This window comes from Mastigoproctus giganteus, chromosome 1 (assembly GCF_048544385.1).
Source record: "Mastigoproctus giganteus isolate SK-2022 chromosome 1, ASM4854438v1, whole genome shotgun sequence".
Classification (NCBI taxonomy): domain Eukaryota; kingdom Metazoa; phylum Arthropoda; class Arachnida; order Uropygi; family Thelyphonidae; genus Mastigoproctus; species Mastigoproctus giganteus.
Genome location: NC_143575.1, coordinates 184,039,373 through 184,059,433, shown reverse-complemented (window position 1 = coordinate 184,059,433; position 20,061 = coordinate 184,039,373). Strand labels below are relative to the sequence as shown.

At 36.6% G+C, this 20,061-nt stretch overlaps 1 protein-coding gene across 1 annotated transcript in view; it reads left to right on the top strand.

Annotated features, from left to right (window-relative positions):
* Orc3 (origin recognition complex subunit 3) overlaps positions 1–20,061 on the top strand; it is a 381,867-nt gene that overhangs the window by 98,858 nt on the left and 262,948 nt on the right. Inside the window, exon 5 of the mRNA XM_090390090.1 lies at positions 13,442–13,602. Within this exon, the coding sequence (XP_090246216.1) occupies positions 13,442–13,602 (161 nt within the window). The remainder of the gene's footprint in view (positions 1–13,441; positions 13,603–20,061) is intronic.

Genomic DNA, 20,061 nt, shown 5'->3' with positions numbered 1-20,061 from the left:
CTTCAACAGTTTCTCATCAGGGTCTCACATCTGGTATGGACTTAGCACAACCAGGGTCCTGAGCTGGATATCATTATTCTTCCCTTTCTTGGTGATTCCTTTCTACTTCTCTCTCTCTCTCTCTCTCAGTGTAATAGGGAAATTTTTTTTTTTTTTTTTTTTGGCTGGTGCAGCATAAGCCTCAAGGCTTCCTTGCTTCCATATGGCTAATAATAATAATAATAATTTGGCTGCCTGTTAGAGTTTGATAACCATTTGGCCCTCTCTGAATGTAGATGCAAAATACTCATTTAGTTTGAGAAGGATCATCAATATCAAGTACACCAATCTGATTCATTCCCTTCCTTCTAGAGCAGTGTTTCTCAACCTGTGTGCTGTGGAAAATGCAGATTTAAAAAAAATAATAATAAATCCAAGTTTTATAATAAAAATTAATTGTATTGTTGTTCATTTTTATTTAGTTATGTTAATTTTTTACATATTTTAAATTTTATGTAATTCTTGTATTTTAAATAATGAAATATTAAAAGCATTTAAAACAAATAACTGTATTATTAAATATACCCAACAGAAATAACTTTTGATTTGTAAATACAGTAAACCCCCGCTATTCGTGGGGGTTACATTCCTGAGAAATGCCGCGAATACTGAAAATGCGAATACTGAGTCATGGCTCCCATAGTAATAAACGGGTTCCGTTCCAAAGTATGAAATATATAAGAAAAATTAGTCTAAAATTTTGTCTATGTATGTATTATATGTACCTTCATAATATGACTGTATACATAGACAGTACATAGTGAAATGCAAGCATAAGGCATCGAAATGAAAATAAGAAACAATTTAATATTAAATGTAATATTTATTAGAAATTTCAAACAAATCTTTCAATCCAGCGCCTTTGCTATAGCTAAAAAAACTTATCCCATCAGTTCTATCACCAGTTTCGCTAAAGTGTTGATAAAGGTGTTTTGCCTTTTCACGAATGATGAGTGAACTTATGGGAATTTTATTTTGAGTTCGGTCTTCTATCCACAGATTTAAAGCTTTGTCCATTTTTTCTAATTTAACATCACAAGTTACAGAGCAAATTTTTGAAGCAATTAGCACGTTTTCACGGACACTACGGCGGATTTTTTCTTCCGATTTCTTGATTGATCGTACCGTTGACGTGTTGATTTTATAATGTTTTGCCACTGACGAGACACTTTCACCATTAGAAATTTTGTCTAATAACTCAATTTTACTCGCTAATGTCATCACCTTCTTTGTTCTTTTCACAATTCCCTTGTTATTTGTAGCCATATTTTTTGTAGGGGTTAGAAAAGAATTTGTCCACAATAAAGTCACTTTCTTCTGTTAACACACTCGAAAAAGTCTGTTTACACTAACACACTGCAAAACGGTAGATTTTTTACTTTTGTAAGCATATAAATTAAAAGCAAACGACGAAACCTTCCATGACAAGCACATAACACATACTGAACAAGGATTAGCAAGAAACACCCACGCTCGCGATTTTATCACCCCTCTCCCCCCACTCACTGAGTGCTGTTTTGACCGGGAAAGATGATTTTAGCCACGCCCATGTTTTTTTATGGCGGAAAATGTTCACGCCGATTTAAAATTCACATTTTTTTAGGTTTCATTTTATATTAAATCAGTGAGCGCGAAACAGCGAATACAGATTCCGCGAACAGCGAGGTTTACTGTATGAGTATAGTAATGTGTAGTGTAGCTTCCAAGTTTAATTTCTGGAATGCTTTCCATTTAAAATTTGCTGTTGGTAACATCATTAGTTGATCCCACTGTACAGAATTTAAAAACTGCCTGAGGCCGCTGTAGTCACCTCACACTCCGATCACTGTCACCCGGTGTTTCCTTTATCTGCAGATTCTTAATGCATGAATATTTACTGCTGATAATCAGATCAAGAGTATTACTTCCTCTGGTTGCCTCTTGAACTTGCTGCTGTAGAAAACAATTATCCAATAAGACCACAGAATTCTTGCTAGTGTGCAAGTGATCAAGGAATTAATCTTGGAAGCTACTAGGCTTTTCATACCAATTAAGAAATACTGTTCAAGATTTAGACCTAAACGGATGTCAAATGAACTAATGAGGCTTGTGACAGAGAAGAAAAATGTGTAGGATGCATATAAATTATCATGACACAAGCCTATTATGGCAGATATAAGCTAGTCTGTAATCAAGTCACAAAGGAGGTTAGGCAGGTGAAGGCAGATTATGAGAAATCCTTGGCAAAGGATGCAAAGAAAAACAGCAAAAAGTTCTTTACTTATGTAAACTCTAGAAGGAAGGGGATGAATCAAGTTGGTCCACTTGATGTTGGTGGTTCGACTGTTGATGATCCTGCTCACATAGCAAACAAACTGAATGATTATTTTGCATCTACATTCATACATGAGGAATTCTGTAAGGAATGGGAGGACAGAAGTTTACTTAACTTTAACCGGGAGCTAAATGATTTTGTAATAACGGAGAGCAAAGTGGAGGAGAAATTGTTGAAGTTAAACATAAAAAAGGCACTTTGGGTAGATGTAATCTATCCAGTTATATTGAAGGAGGCAGTGAGGGGAGTTAGCAAACCCTTAGCTGTAATTATGAGAGCATCCTTTGATCCAGGGGAGGTCCCCGTGAACTGGAGATGTACAAATGTATCTCCAATTCTCAAAGGGTGGCACAAATAATTATAGACCTCTTAGTTTAAGTTATGTTCTGGGGATAATAATGGAGTCACTGGTTAAAGAAGTGATGCAGGATCACCTAGACAAGACTGCAGTAGTAGTTCAGACACAGCATGGGTTTGTTAAGGGAAAGTCTTGTCTGACCAATTTGATTGGATACTATGATGTGGTCACAAAGGAACTAGATGCAAAAAATAATTTTGATATCATATACTTGGATATCAGGAAAACTTTTGATACTGTTGCACATGGAAGACTGCTTTACAAATTGGAGTGTTATGGCATTAAGGGCAAATTGCTGCAATAGATAAATGAATGGTTAAATGGGAGACGGCAGAGAGTGATAATAAATGGACACTGCTCTACGTGGACTAATGTTATTAGTGGAGTCCTCCAGGGTTTCGGTGCTGGCCCCATTGTTGTTTTGTGTATTTATCAGTGATATTGATGATTGTATATCAGGCATAATGTCCAAGTTTGCAGATGATACAAATGTTGACAGGGTTGTTAAAGACTGTTAAAGGTTGTTGCAGTATGCTACTGCAACAGGATCTAGTAAAGTTAGACAGATGGGCTGAGAAGTGGCAACTAAAGTTTAATATTGACAAATGAATGCAAAGTACTGCATATGGGTAGCAGTAACCCAAGAGAAATGTACCAACTGTGTGATACTACACTCAGGGAAGTGGAGAATGAAAAAGACCTGGGGGTAATTGTGCAGTCAGATATGAAATTTTCTGAGCAGTGCAGAAGGGCTACCAGAGCATGTCATGGAGTTTTGTCAATGATATATAGGAATTTTGCTAGCAAAGACAAGGAGGTGATTATCCCTTGTATAGCGCAATGGTCAGGCTGCATACAGGTCTAGAGGCCTCATTTTAGGAAGGTTCTAGAGTTTTGCTAAAATGAGTACAGAGAAAGGCAATATGAGAGGAACAATGGGGTGCTCTTGCCAAGAGAGGCTTAAGTTGTGCAAGTTGCAGCATCTGGAGACTAGGCACCTGCGAGGTGATCTGATTGAGGTGTATAAGGCTTTGAATGGTTTGACCATGCTCAATGCTGATGGGATACTTCTGTTTACTCAGATTAAGAACCTGAGGGGGCATAGATTCTAATTGAGGAAAGACAGTTGTAGAATAAATGTGCAAAAGTTGTCTTTAGCCAGTGGGTAGTTGATTGTTGGAACAGACTTTCATCTGTTGTTGTTGTAGTTGATAGCTTAAATAAATTTTAAGGCTGAAATAGACAAACATTTGGAGTGAACATATGGGTGAAATGGGAAGAGTTTTTTTTTTTTTTTTTTTGGCTGATGCTGTTGTAAGCTTTCTTTCTTGCATCATATGCCTCAACTAATGTAAAGTTCCTGTCAATATCTGGGAAGTTAAAAGTCCCCCTTATAACACATTCTGATTTCCTGGCCCACTGTATTTATCTGTACAATTGTTTGTTATACTCATTTGAGTCATTAGGCCTATAACATATCCTACTCTCATTTTTGCTTTCCTAGTGCTTATGTCACACCAGACTGACTCAACATTGCACTGTCCTCCCATGTGAACTGGATGCACTCCCTTAGTTTTGTTTCTTAACTAACAGCATAACCCTTCCTGTCCTGTCTATCCTTTCTGTACATACCAATTCTGCACTGCTTATATCTGTGTGACTATATATCTCTGATATCCCTACTGTATCCACAATTGATGTGTTAACCAGCACTTCAAATTCATCAAATTTATTTATTATACTCCTAGCATTGGTGTACATGCAGGTATACACATACCTGTTCTTACTCTTAGTTACCCTAACACACCCATGTATTTACTTGTTCCACGATGTCTCCCAGTGTCCTTGAAATCCTCAGCACCTTGATTTCTAGGCTGCTGCTCATTCTAATAGAAGCAGTGCAAGAATCACTTTCACCTTTGCCTGTGGCTACTGTTAATCTTTTAGTCTTGAATACCCCCAAGGTGTGAATCACATCCTGTAGAAGCAGTCTCTTCTGTTAACAAGCACAGACTATGCTGTGAAAAATTCCTCCCCATGAGTCTTGCACAATCTGTCCAGGGCTGAATTGATTGACAAGGCACTCATCATATACTCCGTCTTATCATGTCTGGGCAGATTTGCAGAAACTTTTAAATTTAACCCTAACTTGTGACTTTTTTTGAACATTGACTTGTACTTGTTAAGTAAATGTACAACAGTATCACCTTTTGTGCCCTTATCTGCTCTACTACATCATGCTTCTGCCCCTCTACATCAACCTTTGCCCTTGTCAGACATACCTTGCTCCTATTCCCCTTATCCTTTTTGTACAATATGGTCCACAAGTATTGCATAAGTTGCAAAATTTTATAGGCTGTGATGCGTTGGAAAATTGCCCCCTTCGCTTTTTCCCCTAAGCCACAGCACTCCCGCTACTTTGTGCTCATTGCTTTGCTGCTCTAGTCTGGGGCATGATTTCCATTAGAATACAATTAATTGATTGACAGTGAATTAATAGGATTAATAAATTTAATTAATTGACAATATTACACTTAGCTGATATATTCCTAAATGCAGTGATATGTATTAAGCTATCTAGTTTTACATTATACCTTGCACTAATAAGTTCAGAATGTATGTTATGCTATACCATGTGGCGATCACAATATTAATTTAGTTATATCCTTAGCTAAACACAAAAGATATATGCCCAACAAGTGATTTGTAGTTATAAGTTAATTATAATATATAACAAAATTATCCAAATAATGCCAAACTAATTGATTTGAACTTTAAAGCTATCTATTTACCACAATTAAAAAATTTGAATTCTCCTACCTCTATAATGATGGTGGCAATATTTGAATGAAACAAAGGTTCTATGTATATTAAATAGTAACCTTCAAAATCTCTAGCTAAATTAAAAATAATGAGCATGACTAGGACTATAAAGCTAATTATAGAGTATGATTTAATATGACAATTAAGTCAATAAAACGGCAAAAGTCTTCAAAAACTTATCAGTTTCTTGGAGCTGGTTTATTAAACAGCCAGGCAAAATGCCACTAAGCAGAAATTCAAATGATTAAATGATTATTCATTTACTATTTATTTGTCTTAAATTATGAAGTGGTTGGTACATCTATGGATGTACATAAATTTACTTCTTATAGTGTTTAATAAAGTTTTTTTTCTTTTTTCTTTACTTATATGAAGGTCATTTCAGTCTATTATTAGAATTTTGTATACTAATGAGTTTTATTCGAACTTGGTAAAGGGTGGTGGGGGAATAGCCCATGGGCAGTTCCAGGATTTTCTGGGGGTGGGGGCTGCTAAAGCAGTGTTTGGGGAATTATCAAGCTTTAACTTTGGCACTCAATGTGGTTCATGCTAATTCATCTAGTCCATCCAGCTGAAACTTCCTGTACTAACAAGTAAAGGAAACTAGTTCACAAAAAAATCTCATATTTCAAAATAATATGCTGCCAGTTCCAGGATTTTCTGCGGGTGGTGGGTGCTAAAGCAGTGTGTGGGGAATCATCAAACTTTAATCCTTTGGCACTCAATGTGGTTCATGCTAATCCATCTAGCTGAAACTCCCAGTACTTTTCAACCAAAATGTTTTCTATAATTTCCCCATTAAAATTCTACAAATCTCTGTTAGTTATTAAGGAAACAGGAAAGCATTGGATCAAGAATGAAATGCTTTTGTTTATTTCCTGTGTAAGAAAGTGGGAGTGACTCTCACTAGGCTGGCTTCAGAAAGAGCTATCTCATTTGCTGAAATTTTGAAGTACCTGTGGTTAATGCATTAATAGTAATGAATAAACTACTGTTAGTATGCAGTAGCCATAGCTTGTTTGCTCATCTATGGATCTGCATGCTCTCACATTGAGATTAGAAAAGAAAATACACAAAATTTGCACTCCTTGTAATGAACTGTTTTTCATTAAAAAAAAAAAAAAAAATATATATATATATATATATATATATATATATATATACTTTGTTTATTCAGTATTGTATTGCATTTGCTAACAAAATTTCTAGGAAATGTGTGTATTGGCAGTCTCTTTATATAAATTTTTTTTATATTGCCCACATCGCCTACTGAATAAAAAAATAAATTAAATGTTAGTTCATATAACTTCTGTAAGTTCATATAGATTTGTTTTTTGAAAATATTGCCATATCTTCTTTCTAGGATTTGTATTTGATCTTGTAACAATATTTCAACAAAAAGTCTGTTGGCAGCCACATTATAAACTTCTGAAAAGTGATATCTAACCTGAAACCTTTATTTCCGTTGTTATTTTGTAGGCAAAATAAATAATAAAAAAAAAGCATGTGCTACTCATAATGGGTTGTTATTTGAAAATTGTATATCTACAAAATCTTTCTTTGATGTGTATTTCACATAACACAAAATTTCAAGAAAAATCCTTCATGATATCAGAAATAGGATTAAATGATGCTACCTATAATTGATGGGAAGCCTGAATTTTTTGTTCTGAGCTACAAAAAAGATGTAATTAACTGAAAAATGAAATATATTTTTTAATAGTTTGGCACCTGCAATGGGAAAATGATTTATACCATTATTTCACTTGAGATTGGCTCTACATGTTACACCTTAGCTCTTAAATGACCTCAAGAATATATCTCTCAGTTACCAAGTACAATTACCCAGGCCTACCAGTTCTTCCTGCAATTCCTGTCTATAGAGGTGGAAAACATTCTCCTTTACAATAAAGAGTACACTTTTTTGTTTTCTGCACAAATTAAACCAAAGTGGGCACTGATCACAAAGAATTTTTTTTTGGAAAAAAAATAATTATTATATATTCTTTTTGTGACAGTATTACATCTCCCAAAAAAAATTCAAGAAAATTTATCAATTGGCAGTCATGTTAAACTTTTGAAAACTGATGTCAAACTGAAATTTTACTTAAGCATACAAATAAAAAAAAAAAATAAAAAAAAGTGTGCACTATTAATGACAAATTGATTTTTGAAATTTGTATGGTTATAAAATCTTTCTAATATATATATATTTGACTCAGCAACAAAATTTCTATTTTCATTGAAAACCACATTATAAACGTCCAAAAACTGGTATTAAATGGGAAAAATAAAAAGAATGAAACTGAATAAATATGATTTTTTTAAAAAAAATAACTATTGAAATTATTAATAGGAAAATTTGTGCTGGCTTGCATTCAAGTTTCCTTCTTTCTGGGTCTTTTCAACCTTGGTGGACTAACAGTAGAGTTAACAGGAAAGAGTGCTTCTACAGGGATGGGATACACTTAAATAGAAAGGGTGCAAGAATATTTGCTGATGCTATCGAGGCAGTGATAGGTAGGTCGGAAAACTGCTAGCTTGGGGGGGATTCACAGACTAAAAGGTTAAAAGTAGCCGCATGCAGAGGTAGTAGTAGTAGTAGTGGCATGTGATGCAAGAAAGCAAATGTATGAGCTTATGCAGCATCAGCCAAAAAATAAAAATAAAAAAATAATCACACCATTCCCTCCAAATGCCTGTCCAGTTCCTCCTTAAATTTATTCAACCTATCAACTTCCACAACGACAGATGGAAGTTTGTTCCAGCAATTAACCACCCGCTGGCTAAAGGCAAATTTCCGCACATCTATTCTACATCGGTCTTTTCTTAATTTGAATTTATGCCCCCTTAGGTTCGTAATCTGAACAAGTGGAAGGATCCCATCAGAATTCAGCGTTGCCAACCCATTCAAGGCCTTATATACCTCAATCAGATCACCGCGCAGGTGCCTAGTCTCCAGCCACTGCAATTTGCAGAACTTAAGCCTCTCTTGGTAAGAGGATCCCTTCATTCCCCTCACCAATCTTGTTGCCCTTCTCTGTACATGCTCAAGTAAATCTACATCCTTCCTAAAATGAGGCCTCCAGACCTGTACGCAGTACTCAAGGCGTGGCCTGACCATTGCCTTATACAGAGGGATAATCACCTCCTTTTCCCTGCTAGCAAAATTCCTATATATCATTGACAAAACCCCATGACCTGCCCTGGCAGCCTGTCTGCATTGCTCAGAAAACTTCATATCTGCCTGCACAATTACTCCCAGGTCTTTTTCATTTTCTACCACCTTAAGTGTAGTACCACACAGTTGGTACGTTTCTCTGGGGTTACTTCTACCCATATGCAGTACTTTGCATTTGTCAAGGTTAAACTTCAGTTGCCACTTCTTAGCCCATCTGCCCAAATTATCCAGATCCTGTTGCAGTAGCACACTGCCATTACTGTCATTAACAACCCTGCGAACCTTTGTATCATCTGCAAACTTTGACATTAAGCCTGATATACCTTCATCAATATCATTGATAAATATACAAAACAACAGTGGACCTAACACTGACCCTGTGGGACTCCACTAATAACATTAGTCCAAGAAGAGCAGCACCCATTGATTACCACCCTCTGTCTTCTCGCACTTAACCATCCTTTTATCCATTGTATCCGGTGAAGGTGATTCTTGCATAACTTCTATTAGAATAAGTAGCGACCTGGAGCGAGGGGTGTTGGGGGTTTCGGGGACGGATGGCAGTTATTGTGAAACAGGTGGGTATATGGGATGTGTTAGGGTAACTAATAATAAGGATAGGTACATGTATACTTGCATGTATACCAATGATAGAAGTATAGTAAATAAATTTGATGAATTTGAAGTGTTGATCAAGACATCAAAGGCAGATATTGTTGGGATAGCAGAGACGTGGTGTCACACAGATATAAGGAATGCAGAACTGGAATTTGGGGAGTACAATGTGTACAGACAGGATAGGAAGGGAGGAGGTGTTATGCTGTTAATTAAGAAAAACATAAAATCAAAAGAAGTGCATCCATGAGAAGTTAGTTGATATAGATGAACAGTGCACTGTTGAATCAGTTTGGTGTGACATAAGCACTGCGAAAGCAAAAATAAGAGTAGGAATGTGTTATAGGCCTAATGAGTACAATGAACAATTGTACAGAGAAATAGAGTGGGCTAGTAAATCGGAATGTCTTATAATGGGGGATTTTAACTTCCCAGATATTGACTGGAATTTGTGGGTTGGTCACTCACACACTAGTCAGACTTTTGTGGATTTATTGGATGATTGTTTTCTGCAGCAGCATGTTCGAGAGGCAACCAGAGAAAGTAATACTCTTGATCTGGTTATCAGCAGTGATCATTCATGTATTAAGAATTTGCAGATAAAGGAACCACTAGGTGGCAGTGATCACAGTGTATTGATGTGGGATTTACTTAAAGATATAATTACCATCAGGGGTAAAGGAAAAGGATTTTGCTTCCATAAAGATTAGTACAGTGGTCTCAGACAGTTTTTAAATTCTGTACAGTGGGATCAACTGACGATGTTACCAACAGTAAATTCTAAGTGGGAAACATTCAAGGAATTAATCGTGGATGCTACCAAAAGTTTCATACCTATTAAGAAATATTGTTCAAGGTTAAGGCTAAATAGTTATCAAATGAACTAATGAGACTCGTGACAGAGAAGAAAAATGCATGGGATGCATATAAATTATCAAGCGACTCAGAAGCCTATGGCAGATATAAGCTAGTCTGTAATCAAGTCACAAAGGAGGTTAGGCAGGCGAAGGCAGATTACAAAGAAAGAAATCTTTGGCAAAAGATATTAAATAAAAAACAGCAAGGATTTCTTTAATCATATAAACTCTAAAAGGAAGGGGATGAATCTGATTGGTCCACTTGATATCGATGGTTCCACTGTTGATGATCCTGCTCAGATAGCAAACAAACTGAATGAGTATTTTGCATCTACATTCACACAAGGAGTTATTAAGGTTTGAAAATGGCAGAAGGTTATCAAATTGTAGCAGGGTGCTTAATGATTTTGTAATAACTGAGAGCAAAGTGGAGGAGAAATTGTTGAAGTTAAACATAAGAAAGGCACCTCGGGTGGATGGGATCTATCCAGTTATATTAAAGGAGGCGGCAAAGCAACTAAGCAAACCCTTAGCCTTAATTATGAGAGCATCCTTGGACTCAGGGGAGGTCCCCATGGAGATGTGCAAATGTATCCCCAATTCACAAAGGGGGATTGAAGGGTGACACGAGTAATTACAGACCAGTTAGTTTAACTTCTGTTCCGGGTAAAATAATAGAGTCATTGGTTAAAGATGCATTGCAGGATCATCTAGACAAGACTGCAGAAATAATTCTCACACAGCATTGGTTTGTTAAGAGAAAGTTTTGTCTGACAAATTTGAGAGGATATTATGATGTGGTTACAAAGGAACTGGATGCAAAAAATAATTTTGATATCATATATTTGGATTTCAGGAAAGCTTTTGACACTTGTGCATGGAAGACTATTGTACAAATTGGAGCAGAATGGTATTAAGGGTAAGTTGCTACAATGGATAAAAGGATGGTTGAGTGGGAGAAGACAGAGGGTGGTAATTAATGGGTGCTGCTTTTCGTGGACTAATGTTATTAGTGGAGTCCCACAGGGTTCGGTGTTGGGTCCTCTGTTGTTTTGTATATTTATCAATGATATTGATGAAGGTATATCAGGCTTAGTGTCGAAGTTTGCAAATGATACAAAGGTTGGCAGGGTTGTTAATGACAGTAATGGCAGTGTGCTATTGCAAGAGGATCTAGATAATTTGGGCAGATGGTCTAAGAAGTGGCAACTGAAGGTTAACCTTGACAAATGCAAAGTACTGCATATGGGTAGAAGTAACCCCAGTGAAACGTACCAACTGTGTGGTATTACACTTATGGTGGTAGAAAATGAAAAAGACCTGGGAGTAATTGTGCAGTCAGATATGAAGTTTTCTGAGCAATGCAGACAGGCTGCCTGGCAGGTCATGGGATTTTGTCAATGATATATAGGAATTTTGCTAGCAGGGAAAAGGAGGTGATTGTCTCTCTGTATAAGGCAATGGTCAGGCCACGCCTTGAGTACTGCGTACTGGTCTGGAGGCCTCATTTTAGGAAGGATGTAGATTTGCTTGAGTGTGTACAGAGAAGGGCAACAAGATTGGTGAGGGGAATGAAGGGATCCTCTTACCGAGAGAGGCTTAAGTTCTGCAAATTGCAGTGGCTGAAGACTAGGTACCTGCACGTGATCTGATTGAGGTGTATAAGGCCTTGAATGGGTTGAGCACGCTGAATTCTGATGGGATCCTTCCACTTGTTCAGATTACGAACCTAAGGGGGCATAAATTCAAATTAAGAAAAGACAGATGTAGACTAATGTGCGGAAATTTGCCTTTAGCCAGCGGTTGGTTAATTGCTGGAACAAACTCCCATCGGTCGTTATGGAAGTTAATAGGTTAAATAAATTTAAGGAGGAACTGGACAGGCATTTGGAGGGAATGGTGTGATTTTTTTTTTTTTTTTTTTTGGCTTGTGCTGCATAAGCTCATTCACTTGCTTTCTTGCAACACATGCCACTATTACTACTACTTGTGTAACTATCATAGAGGTGAGTACATCATGCAGTAAAATAAATCCACATTATTTTGATCATAATGGGGGATTATAGCCCCTATTTTGGACCATTCTGGAAACAGCATTGGTTTAGGATAGCCAGATGGTAAACAAATGGAACTACTGCTTCTCTCCCTTTGATACAAGTATATTGTTAATAAATCAACTTTTCATTATATCAGAAAGGCTGATGGTGAAATTGAAATGTGTGTGCTTGTTCTGCTTAAATTTCTAGCATTAAAGTGGCATAACTTTAATGGTAGAAATAGACATCATGGGCATGATGTCCTATTTGGATTATTTATAGGCTATACATATTTTTATACATATAATTTACATTATTAATTATTCTTATTTCTGTTGTTTAAAAATTAAGTTTCTGTATTTTCCAACTCTCTTGTAATATAACTCTCCTTTTCCATTACTGCTGTTTGGTGCCTTATTCCTGTATTAACTGAGGGATACCTATAATTTTACTTAATAATATAGAAAGCCATACTGCATAATTGGTAAAGGCTTAATTAAAAAAAGTTAACTGCTCAGAGAAGCTTACAGTTAAATTTTGGGGATCTATTTTGGATTTCAATTCTTGCCATTTATGATATATAAATAACATTAAAACAGTGAATAAAATCAAACAAATTAAAAAAACAAATTTAAGGATGATTTTTGGAGTGCATGCCATATTTTATGAGCTGGCCTTCGGTTTTTGTCAGTAGCTAACAAATCTTGGTGCAAAATAGCAACTAATGTAGCACTAACGTGAGTCGGGGAGTCCTTAAAAGTCATTTGTTACATCCTGTGTGGTTTCTTTTGGTCTACTTGCTGATCTCCAGGAAGTCAGCACAACCAACCAGCACTTCTCCTCATGCAGCCTCATTTCCAGAAAAAATAAATCCTCAAACTATATGAGATATCCTTCAAAACAACCTAAAATTAGTTGATTATTTTAATTTGTTTTATTTTATTCATAATTTTAATACTATATGTACATCATAAATGACAAGTATTAAAACTCAGAAATGTAATCCTAAATTTAATTTTAAGCTCCTCCAAGCAGTTATATAGTTGCTTTTCATTAAACACTTACTATCACACAATAATAATATAAAAACACAGTGCTGTGTTTTCATATTATTATTGTGTATCCTGAGTTTAAATATGCTTGTCCATACTTTCACTTAAATTTATTGTTATTAAAATTTACTTTTGGTTGTATTTTCATTTTTATTTTCTTTCACAGGTGTGAATATACCAGATCATGCTTATTTATTTCATATGTTGGTTAAAAAACTTAACAAGGCAGTAACCAACCATACTGTATCACTTCACTCAAAAGACTGTGCAACATTATCGGCAATGATCCAAAGAACTGTTTCCATGATAATTGAAAATTATAACCGGGTAAGAATTAGCAGATGAACATATAAAATAACAGTAGCATTGTAAATACATCTGATTCTGTTGTAAATATATTTTTGGCAAGTTGTGTTGAAAATACTTAATATATCATAACATCACCATAACTGGAAATCTTTAGATTTAAAAATATAGAAATTGCATAGGAATAAATTACGACTTTGTGAAATTAAAATGAGAAATAATATTTGTTAGTCTACTTTCCAAAAGGAAAGGTTTTATGGATTATTTATGTTGTATAAAACTAACTGATTTAAAGTCTCATACAAACCAATTTACAGTATATTGAAGATTCTAGAGCATCCTGATAGAGATCATTACTGATGTGTGTTTAAAGGTACTTAGACATTGAGGTATAAATATTCAGAAAAAGGCTATTCACTGCATAGCTGGAGGATGTGGATTAGTACTATTTCTTATGCACTTACACTTCAAACTCTAACAGGGAGCTAAGTGATTTTGTAATAACTGAGAGCAAAGTGGAGGAGAAATTGTTGAAGTTAAACATAAGGAAGGCACCCAGGGTGGATGGGATCTATCCAGTTATATTAAAGGAGGCAGCAAAGGAAGTAAGCAAACCCTTAGCCATAATTATGAGAGCTTCCTTAGACTCAAGGGAGGTCCCCATGGACTGGAGGTGTGCAAATATATCACTAATTCACAGAGGGGGGGGGTTCAAAAGGTGACAGAAGTAATTATAGACCTGTTAATTTAACTTGTGTTCCGGGGAAAATAATGGAGTCACTGGTTAAAGAAGCATTGCAGGATCATCTAGACAAGACAAGACAAGAAAGTTAAGACACAGCATGGGTTTGTTAAAGGGAGGTCTTGTCTGACCAATTTGATTGGATACTATGATGTAGTCACAAAGAAACTGAATGTCAAAAATAATTTTGATATATACTTGGATTTCAGGAAAGCTTTTGATACTGTTGTACATGGAAGACTGCTGTTCAAATTGGAGGGGTATGACATTAAGGGTAAGTTGCTACAATGGATAAAGGGATGGTTGGGGGGGGGGATGACAGAGAGTGGTAATCAATGGACACTGCTCTTCGTGGACAAATGTTATTAGTGGAGTTCCCCAGGGTTCAGTGCTGGGCCCATTGTTGTTTTGTGTGTTCATCAGTGATATTGATGAATGTATATCAGAATTAATGTCCAATTTTGCAGATGATACAAAGGTTGGCAGGGTTGTTAACAACAGTAAAGACAGTACGTTACTCAAACTGGACCTAGATAACTTGGGCAAATGGGCTGAGAAGTGGCAACTGAAGTTAAACATTGACAAATGCAAAGTACTGCATATGGGTAGCAATAACCGAAGAGAAATGTACCAACTGTGTGGTACTACACTCAGGGAAGTGGAAAGTGAAAAGGACTTGGGGGTAATTGTGTATTCAAATATGAAGTTTGCTGAGCAGTGCAGACAGGCTGCCAGGGCAGGTCATGGTGGAGTCTTGTCAATGATATATAGGAATTTTGCTAGCAGGGACAGGGAGATGATTATCTCGTTGTACAAGGCAATGGTCAGGCCACACCCAGAGTACTGTGTATAGGTCTGGAAGCTTCATTTTATGAAAGATGTAGAGTTGCTAGAACGAGTACAAAGAAGGGCAACAAGATTGGTGAGGGGAATAGAGGGGTGCTCTTACCAAGAAAGGCTTAAGTCCTGCAAATTGCAGTGTCTGGTGAGTAGGCACCTGCGAGGTGATCTGATTGAGGTATATAAGGCCTTGAATGGGTTGAGCAAGCTGAATGCTGATGAGATTCTTCCTCTTGGTGAGATTAATAGAGAAATAGAGTAGGCTAGTAAATCTGAATGTCTTATAATGGGGGATTTTAACTTCCCAGATATTGACTGGAACTTGTGGGTTGGGCACTCACACACTAGTCAGACTTTTGTGGATTTATTGGATGATTGTTTTCTGCAGCAGCATGTTCGAGAGGCAACCAGAGAAAGTAATACTCTTCATCTGGTTATCAGCAGTGATCATTCATGTATTAGGAATTTACAGATAAAAGAACCACTAGGTGGCAGTGATCACAGTGTACTGACGTGGGATTTACTTAAAGATTTAATTACCATCAGGGGTAAAGGAAAGGGTTTTTGCTTCCGTAAAGGCGAGTACAGTGGTCTCCGACAGTTTTTAAATTCTGTACAGTGGGATCAACTGACGATGTTACCAACAGTAAATTTCTAAGTGGGAAGCATTCAAGGAATTAATCGTGGAAGCTACTTAAAGTTTCATACCTATTAAGAAATATTGTTCAAGGTTTAGGCCTAAATGGTTGTCAAATGAACTAATGAGACTCGTGACAGAGAAGAAAAATGCATGGGATGCATATAAATTATCAAGCGACTCAGAAGCCTATGGCAGATATAAGTTAATCCGTAATCAGGTCACAAAGGAGGTTCGGCAGGCGAAGGCAGATTACGAGAAATCCTTGGCAAAAGATGCTAAGAAAAACAGCAAGGATTTCTTTACTTATATAAACCCTAAAAGGAAGGGGATGAATCTGATTGGTCCACTTGACATCGATGGTTCGACTGTTGATGATCCTGCTCAGATAGCAAACAAACTGAATGAGTATTTTGCATCTACATTCACACGCGAGGAATTATTAAGGTTTGAAAATGGCAGAAGGTTATCAAATTGTAGCAGGGTGCTTCATGATCTTGTAATAACTGAGAGCAAAGTGGAAGAGAAATTGTTGAAGTTAAACGTAAGAAAAGCACCTGGGGTCGATGGGATCTATCCAGTTATATTAAAGGAGGCGGCAAAGCAACTAAGCAAACCCTTAGCCATAATTATGAGAGCATCCTTGGACTCAGGGGAGGTTCCCACGGACTGGAGATATGCAAATGTATCCCCAATTCACAAAGGGGGATCGAAGGGTGACACGAGTAATTACAGACCAGTTAGTTTAACTTCTGTTCCGGGTAAAATAATGGAGTCGCTGGTTAAAGATGCATTGCAGGATCATCTAGACAAGACTGCAGCAATAATTCAGACACAGCATGGGTTTGTTAAGGGAAAGTCTTGTCTGACAAATTTGATAGGATATTATGATGTGGTTACAAAGGAACTGGATGCAAAAAATAATTTTGATATCATATATTTGGATTTCAGGAAAGCTTTTGACACTGTTGCGCAGGGAAGACTATTGTACAAATTGGAGCAGAATGGTATTAAGGGTAAGTTGCTACAATGGATAAAAGGATGGTTAAGTGCGAGAAGACAGAGGGTGGTAATCAATACGTGCTGCTCTTCTTGGACTAATGTTATTAGTGGAGCTCCACAGGGTTCGGTGTTAGGTCCACTGTTGTTTTGTATATTTATCAATGATATTGATGAAGGTATATCAGGCTTAATGTCGAAGTTTGCAGATGATACAAAGGTTGGCAGGGTTGTTAATGACAGTAATGGCAGTGTGCTACTGCAACAGGATCTAGATAATTTGGGCAGATGGGCTAAGAAGTGGCAACTGAAGTTTAACCTTGACAATGCAAAGTACTGCATATGGGTAGAAGTAACCCCAGAGAAACGTACCAACTGTGTGGTACTACACTTAAGGTGGTAGAAAATGAAAAAGACCTGGGAGTAATTGTGCAGTCAGATATGAAGTTCTCTGAGCAATGCAGACAGGCTGCCAGGGCAGGTCATGGGGTTTTGTCAATGATATATAGGAATTTTGCTAGCAGGGAAAAGGAGGTGATTATCCCTCTCTATAAGGCAATGGTCAGGCCACGCCTTGAGTACTTGAGTACAGGTCTGGAGGCCTAATTTCAGGAAGGATGTAGATTTACTTGAGTATGTACAGAGAAGGGCAACAAGATTGGTGAGGGGAATGAAGGGATCCTCTTACCAAGAGAGGCTTAAGTTCTGCAAATTGCAGGGGCTGGAGACTAGGCATCTGCGCGGTGATCTGATTGAGGTATATAAGGCCTTGAATGGGTTGAGCACGCTGAATTCTGATGGGATCCTTCCACTTGTTCAGATTACGAACCTAAGGGGGCATAAATTCAAATTAAGAAAAGACAGATGTAGAATAGATGTGCGGAAATTTGCCTTTAGCCAGCGGGTGGTTAATTGCTGGAACAAACTTCCATCTGTCGTTGTGGAAGTTGATAGGTTGAATAAATTTAAGGAGGAACTGGACAGGCATTTGGAGGGAATGGTGTGATTTTTTTTTTTTTTTGGCTGATGCTGCATAAGCTCATACATTTGCTTTCTTGCATCACATGCCACTACTACTACTATTAAGAACCTGAGGGGGCATAGAATGAAATTGAGGAATGACAGTTGTAGAATAGATGTGCAGAAATTTGCTTTAACCAGTGGGTTGTTGATTGGTGAAACAGACTTCCATCTTTTGTTGTGGAAGTTGATAGCCTAAATAATTTTAAGGCTGAGCTGGACAGGCATTTGGAACAAATGGAGGGGTGAAATGTTTTTTTTTTTTTTTTTTGGCTGATGCTGCATAAGCTCATACATTTGCTTTCTTGCATCACATGCCACTACTACTACTATTAAGAACCTGAGGGGGCATAGAATGAAATTGAGGAATGACAGTTGTAGAATAGATGTGCAGAAATTTGCTTTAACCAGTGGGTTGTTGATTGGTGAAACAGACTTCCATCTTTTGTTGTGGAAGTTGATAGCCTAAATAATTTTAAGGCTGAGCTGGACAGGCATTTGGAACAAATGGAGGGGTGAAATGTTTTTTTTTTTTTTTTGGCTGATGCTGCATAAGCTTGTTTTCTTGCATCATATGCCTCTACTAATGCTAATGCTTACATTATAAATATACATATGTTTAGAATTTTGATACAGCTGGGACAAGAAGTTAGGGAAAAAAATGAATAAATAAACATTTGCCATACATTTTGGTGACTATCATTTCTTGGTCTTCTCGCTTAAATGAAACACTACAGAAAGCATTCAAATGGGTTTACATCTGGTTAAAGCAGGAGTCCACTTTAGAGGGGGGGGGCTTCTTGACTGATCCAGTGCCTTGGGAATTGCTGATTTTAGTACTCTTCCACTTGAGGTAGCTGACAGTTAACGCCTGAATAGTGTTGAAAAATAATTTTTCCAGGTTGACATAATTTATTTGTGATAATTGAAAACTCTTGATCATATACAGCTACAAACATGTTTTCTAAAAAAGAAAGACCCATAGATTTTTTTTGAACTCAATGCTTTGTTGAACTCATTTGAGGATGTTAACTTTAGGACTGTCATGCACATGGTGTAGATATTTGTTAGGCTTCTCTTTTTGCTATTCTATAATTTAAAATTGTTAACTTTCCCACTAATGTTGAAGATACGTTAGGCACTGAAAACAACAGATTTCTAGAGCATGCTTTTCGGGACCTTTAATAGATTTATTATCCAAAAAATGGCAGTTTTTGGTTAAATGAATCTAAGCATTATTATTGAGCATAATTTCTTGGTGCAGAGTTTCCATTGTCCCATTGGCCCTCTACCTACAATTTTTATGTGATTAACTCATTTTTTATTAACTGTACTGTTTTAATTCATTGGCTCATTTGTCAAAATTTGGAAACTGAAGTTACCAAGGCTTCACAATCCTTTTTTGTGATGCTCTTTAAAAAACAATGATAATAAATTAATGAATATATAAGGGAAAAAAATAAAACAGAAGCACAAATATTGCATTGGATATTTTACCAATGGTCCAATATGATACACCTAAGTAAGGGAAAAAGTAAATTTTTTTTTTTTTTTTTTTTTTTTAACATACAACCATGAATTGACAACACAGTACAGTGGTACCTTGGTTTGCGAGCATAATTCGTTCCGGAAACGTGCTCGTAGTCCAAAGCACTCGTATATCAAAGCGAATTTCCCCATAAGAAATAATGGAAACCCAGATGATTTGTTCCAAAACTCAAAAATATTCATATACTGTAAAAATGATTAATACAAAATACATACCTTTTTATATTTTTAATATTTAAATTTAATATACATAAAGCAATCAAATTTATTAATTATTGGGTAGGACGACTTTCACTGTCTCTAACGGAATCACTGCAATCTGTTGACTTTTTCTTTTTGTGCGACTTTCACAAGGAATCTTTCCAATGACACTTGCTTTTGCCTCCTTTTGAGGATTTCAGAAATCAGATTCATCACTCGCACTATTACAAAATGAGGAGGCACGCTTGCTACACATAAACAAAGCTGCGCGCGTGTAGCAACTGAATAAACAACACCGTAAAGGCCGAGATACACTATTAACACCTCGCATTTTACTAAAGCACATTTCTGGGGGTTACTACCATAAAACAATAAAAACAATTTCCAGTTGCGTTCCTGCTAGTGGAATCTGTTATAAACTGGTAGTAAACTCGATCTAATTGCATTTGCGATTATACTAGCTGGAATTGTTGGTTTGTACGTTATTATGGTG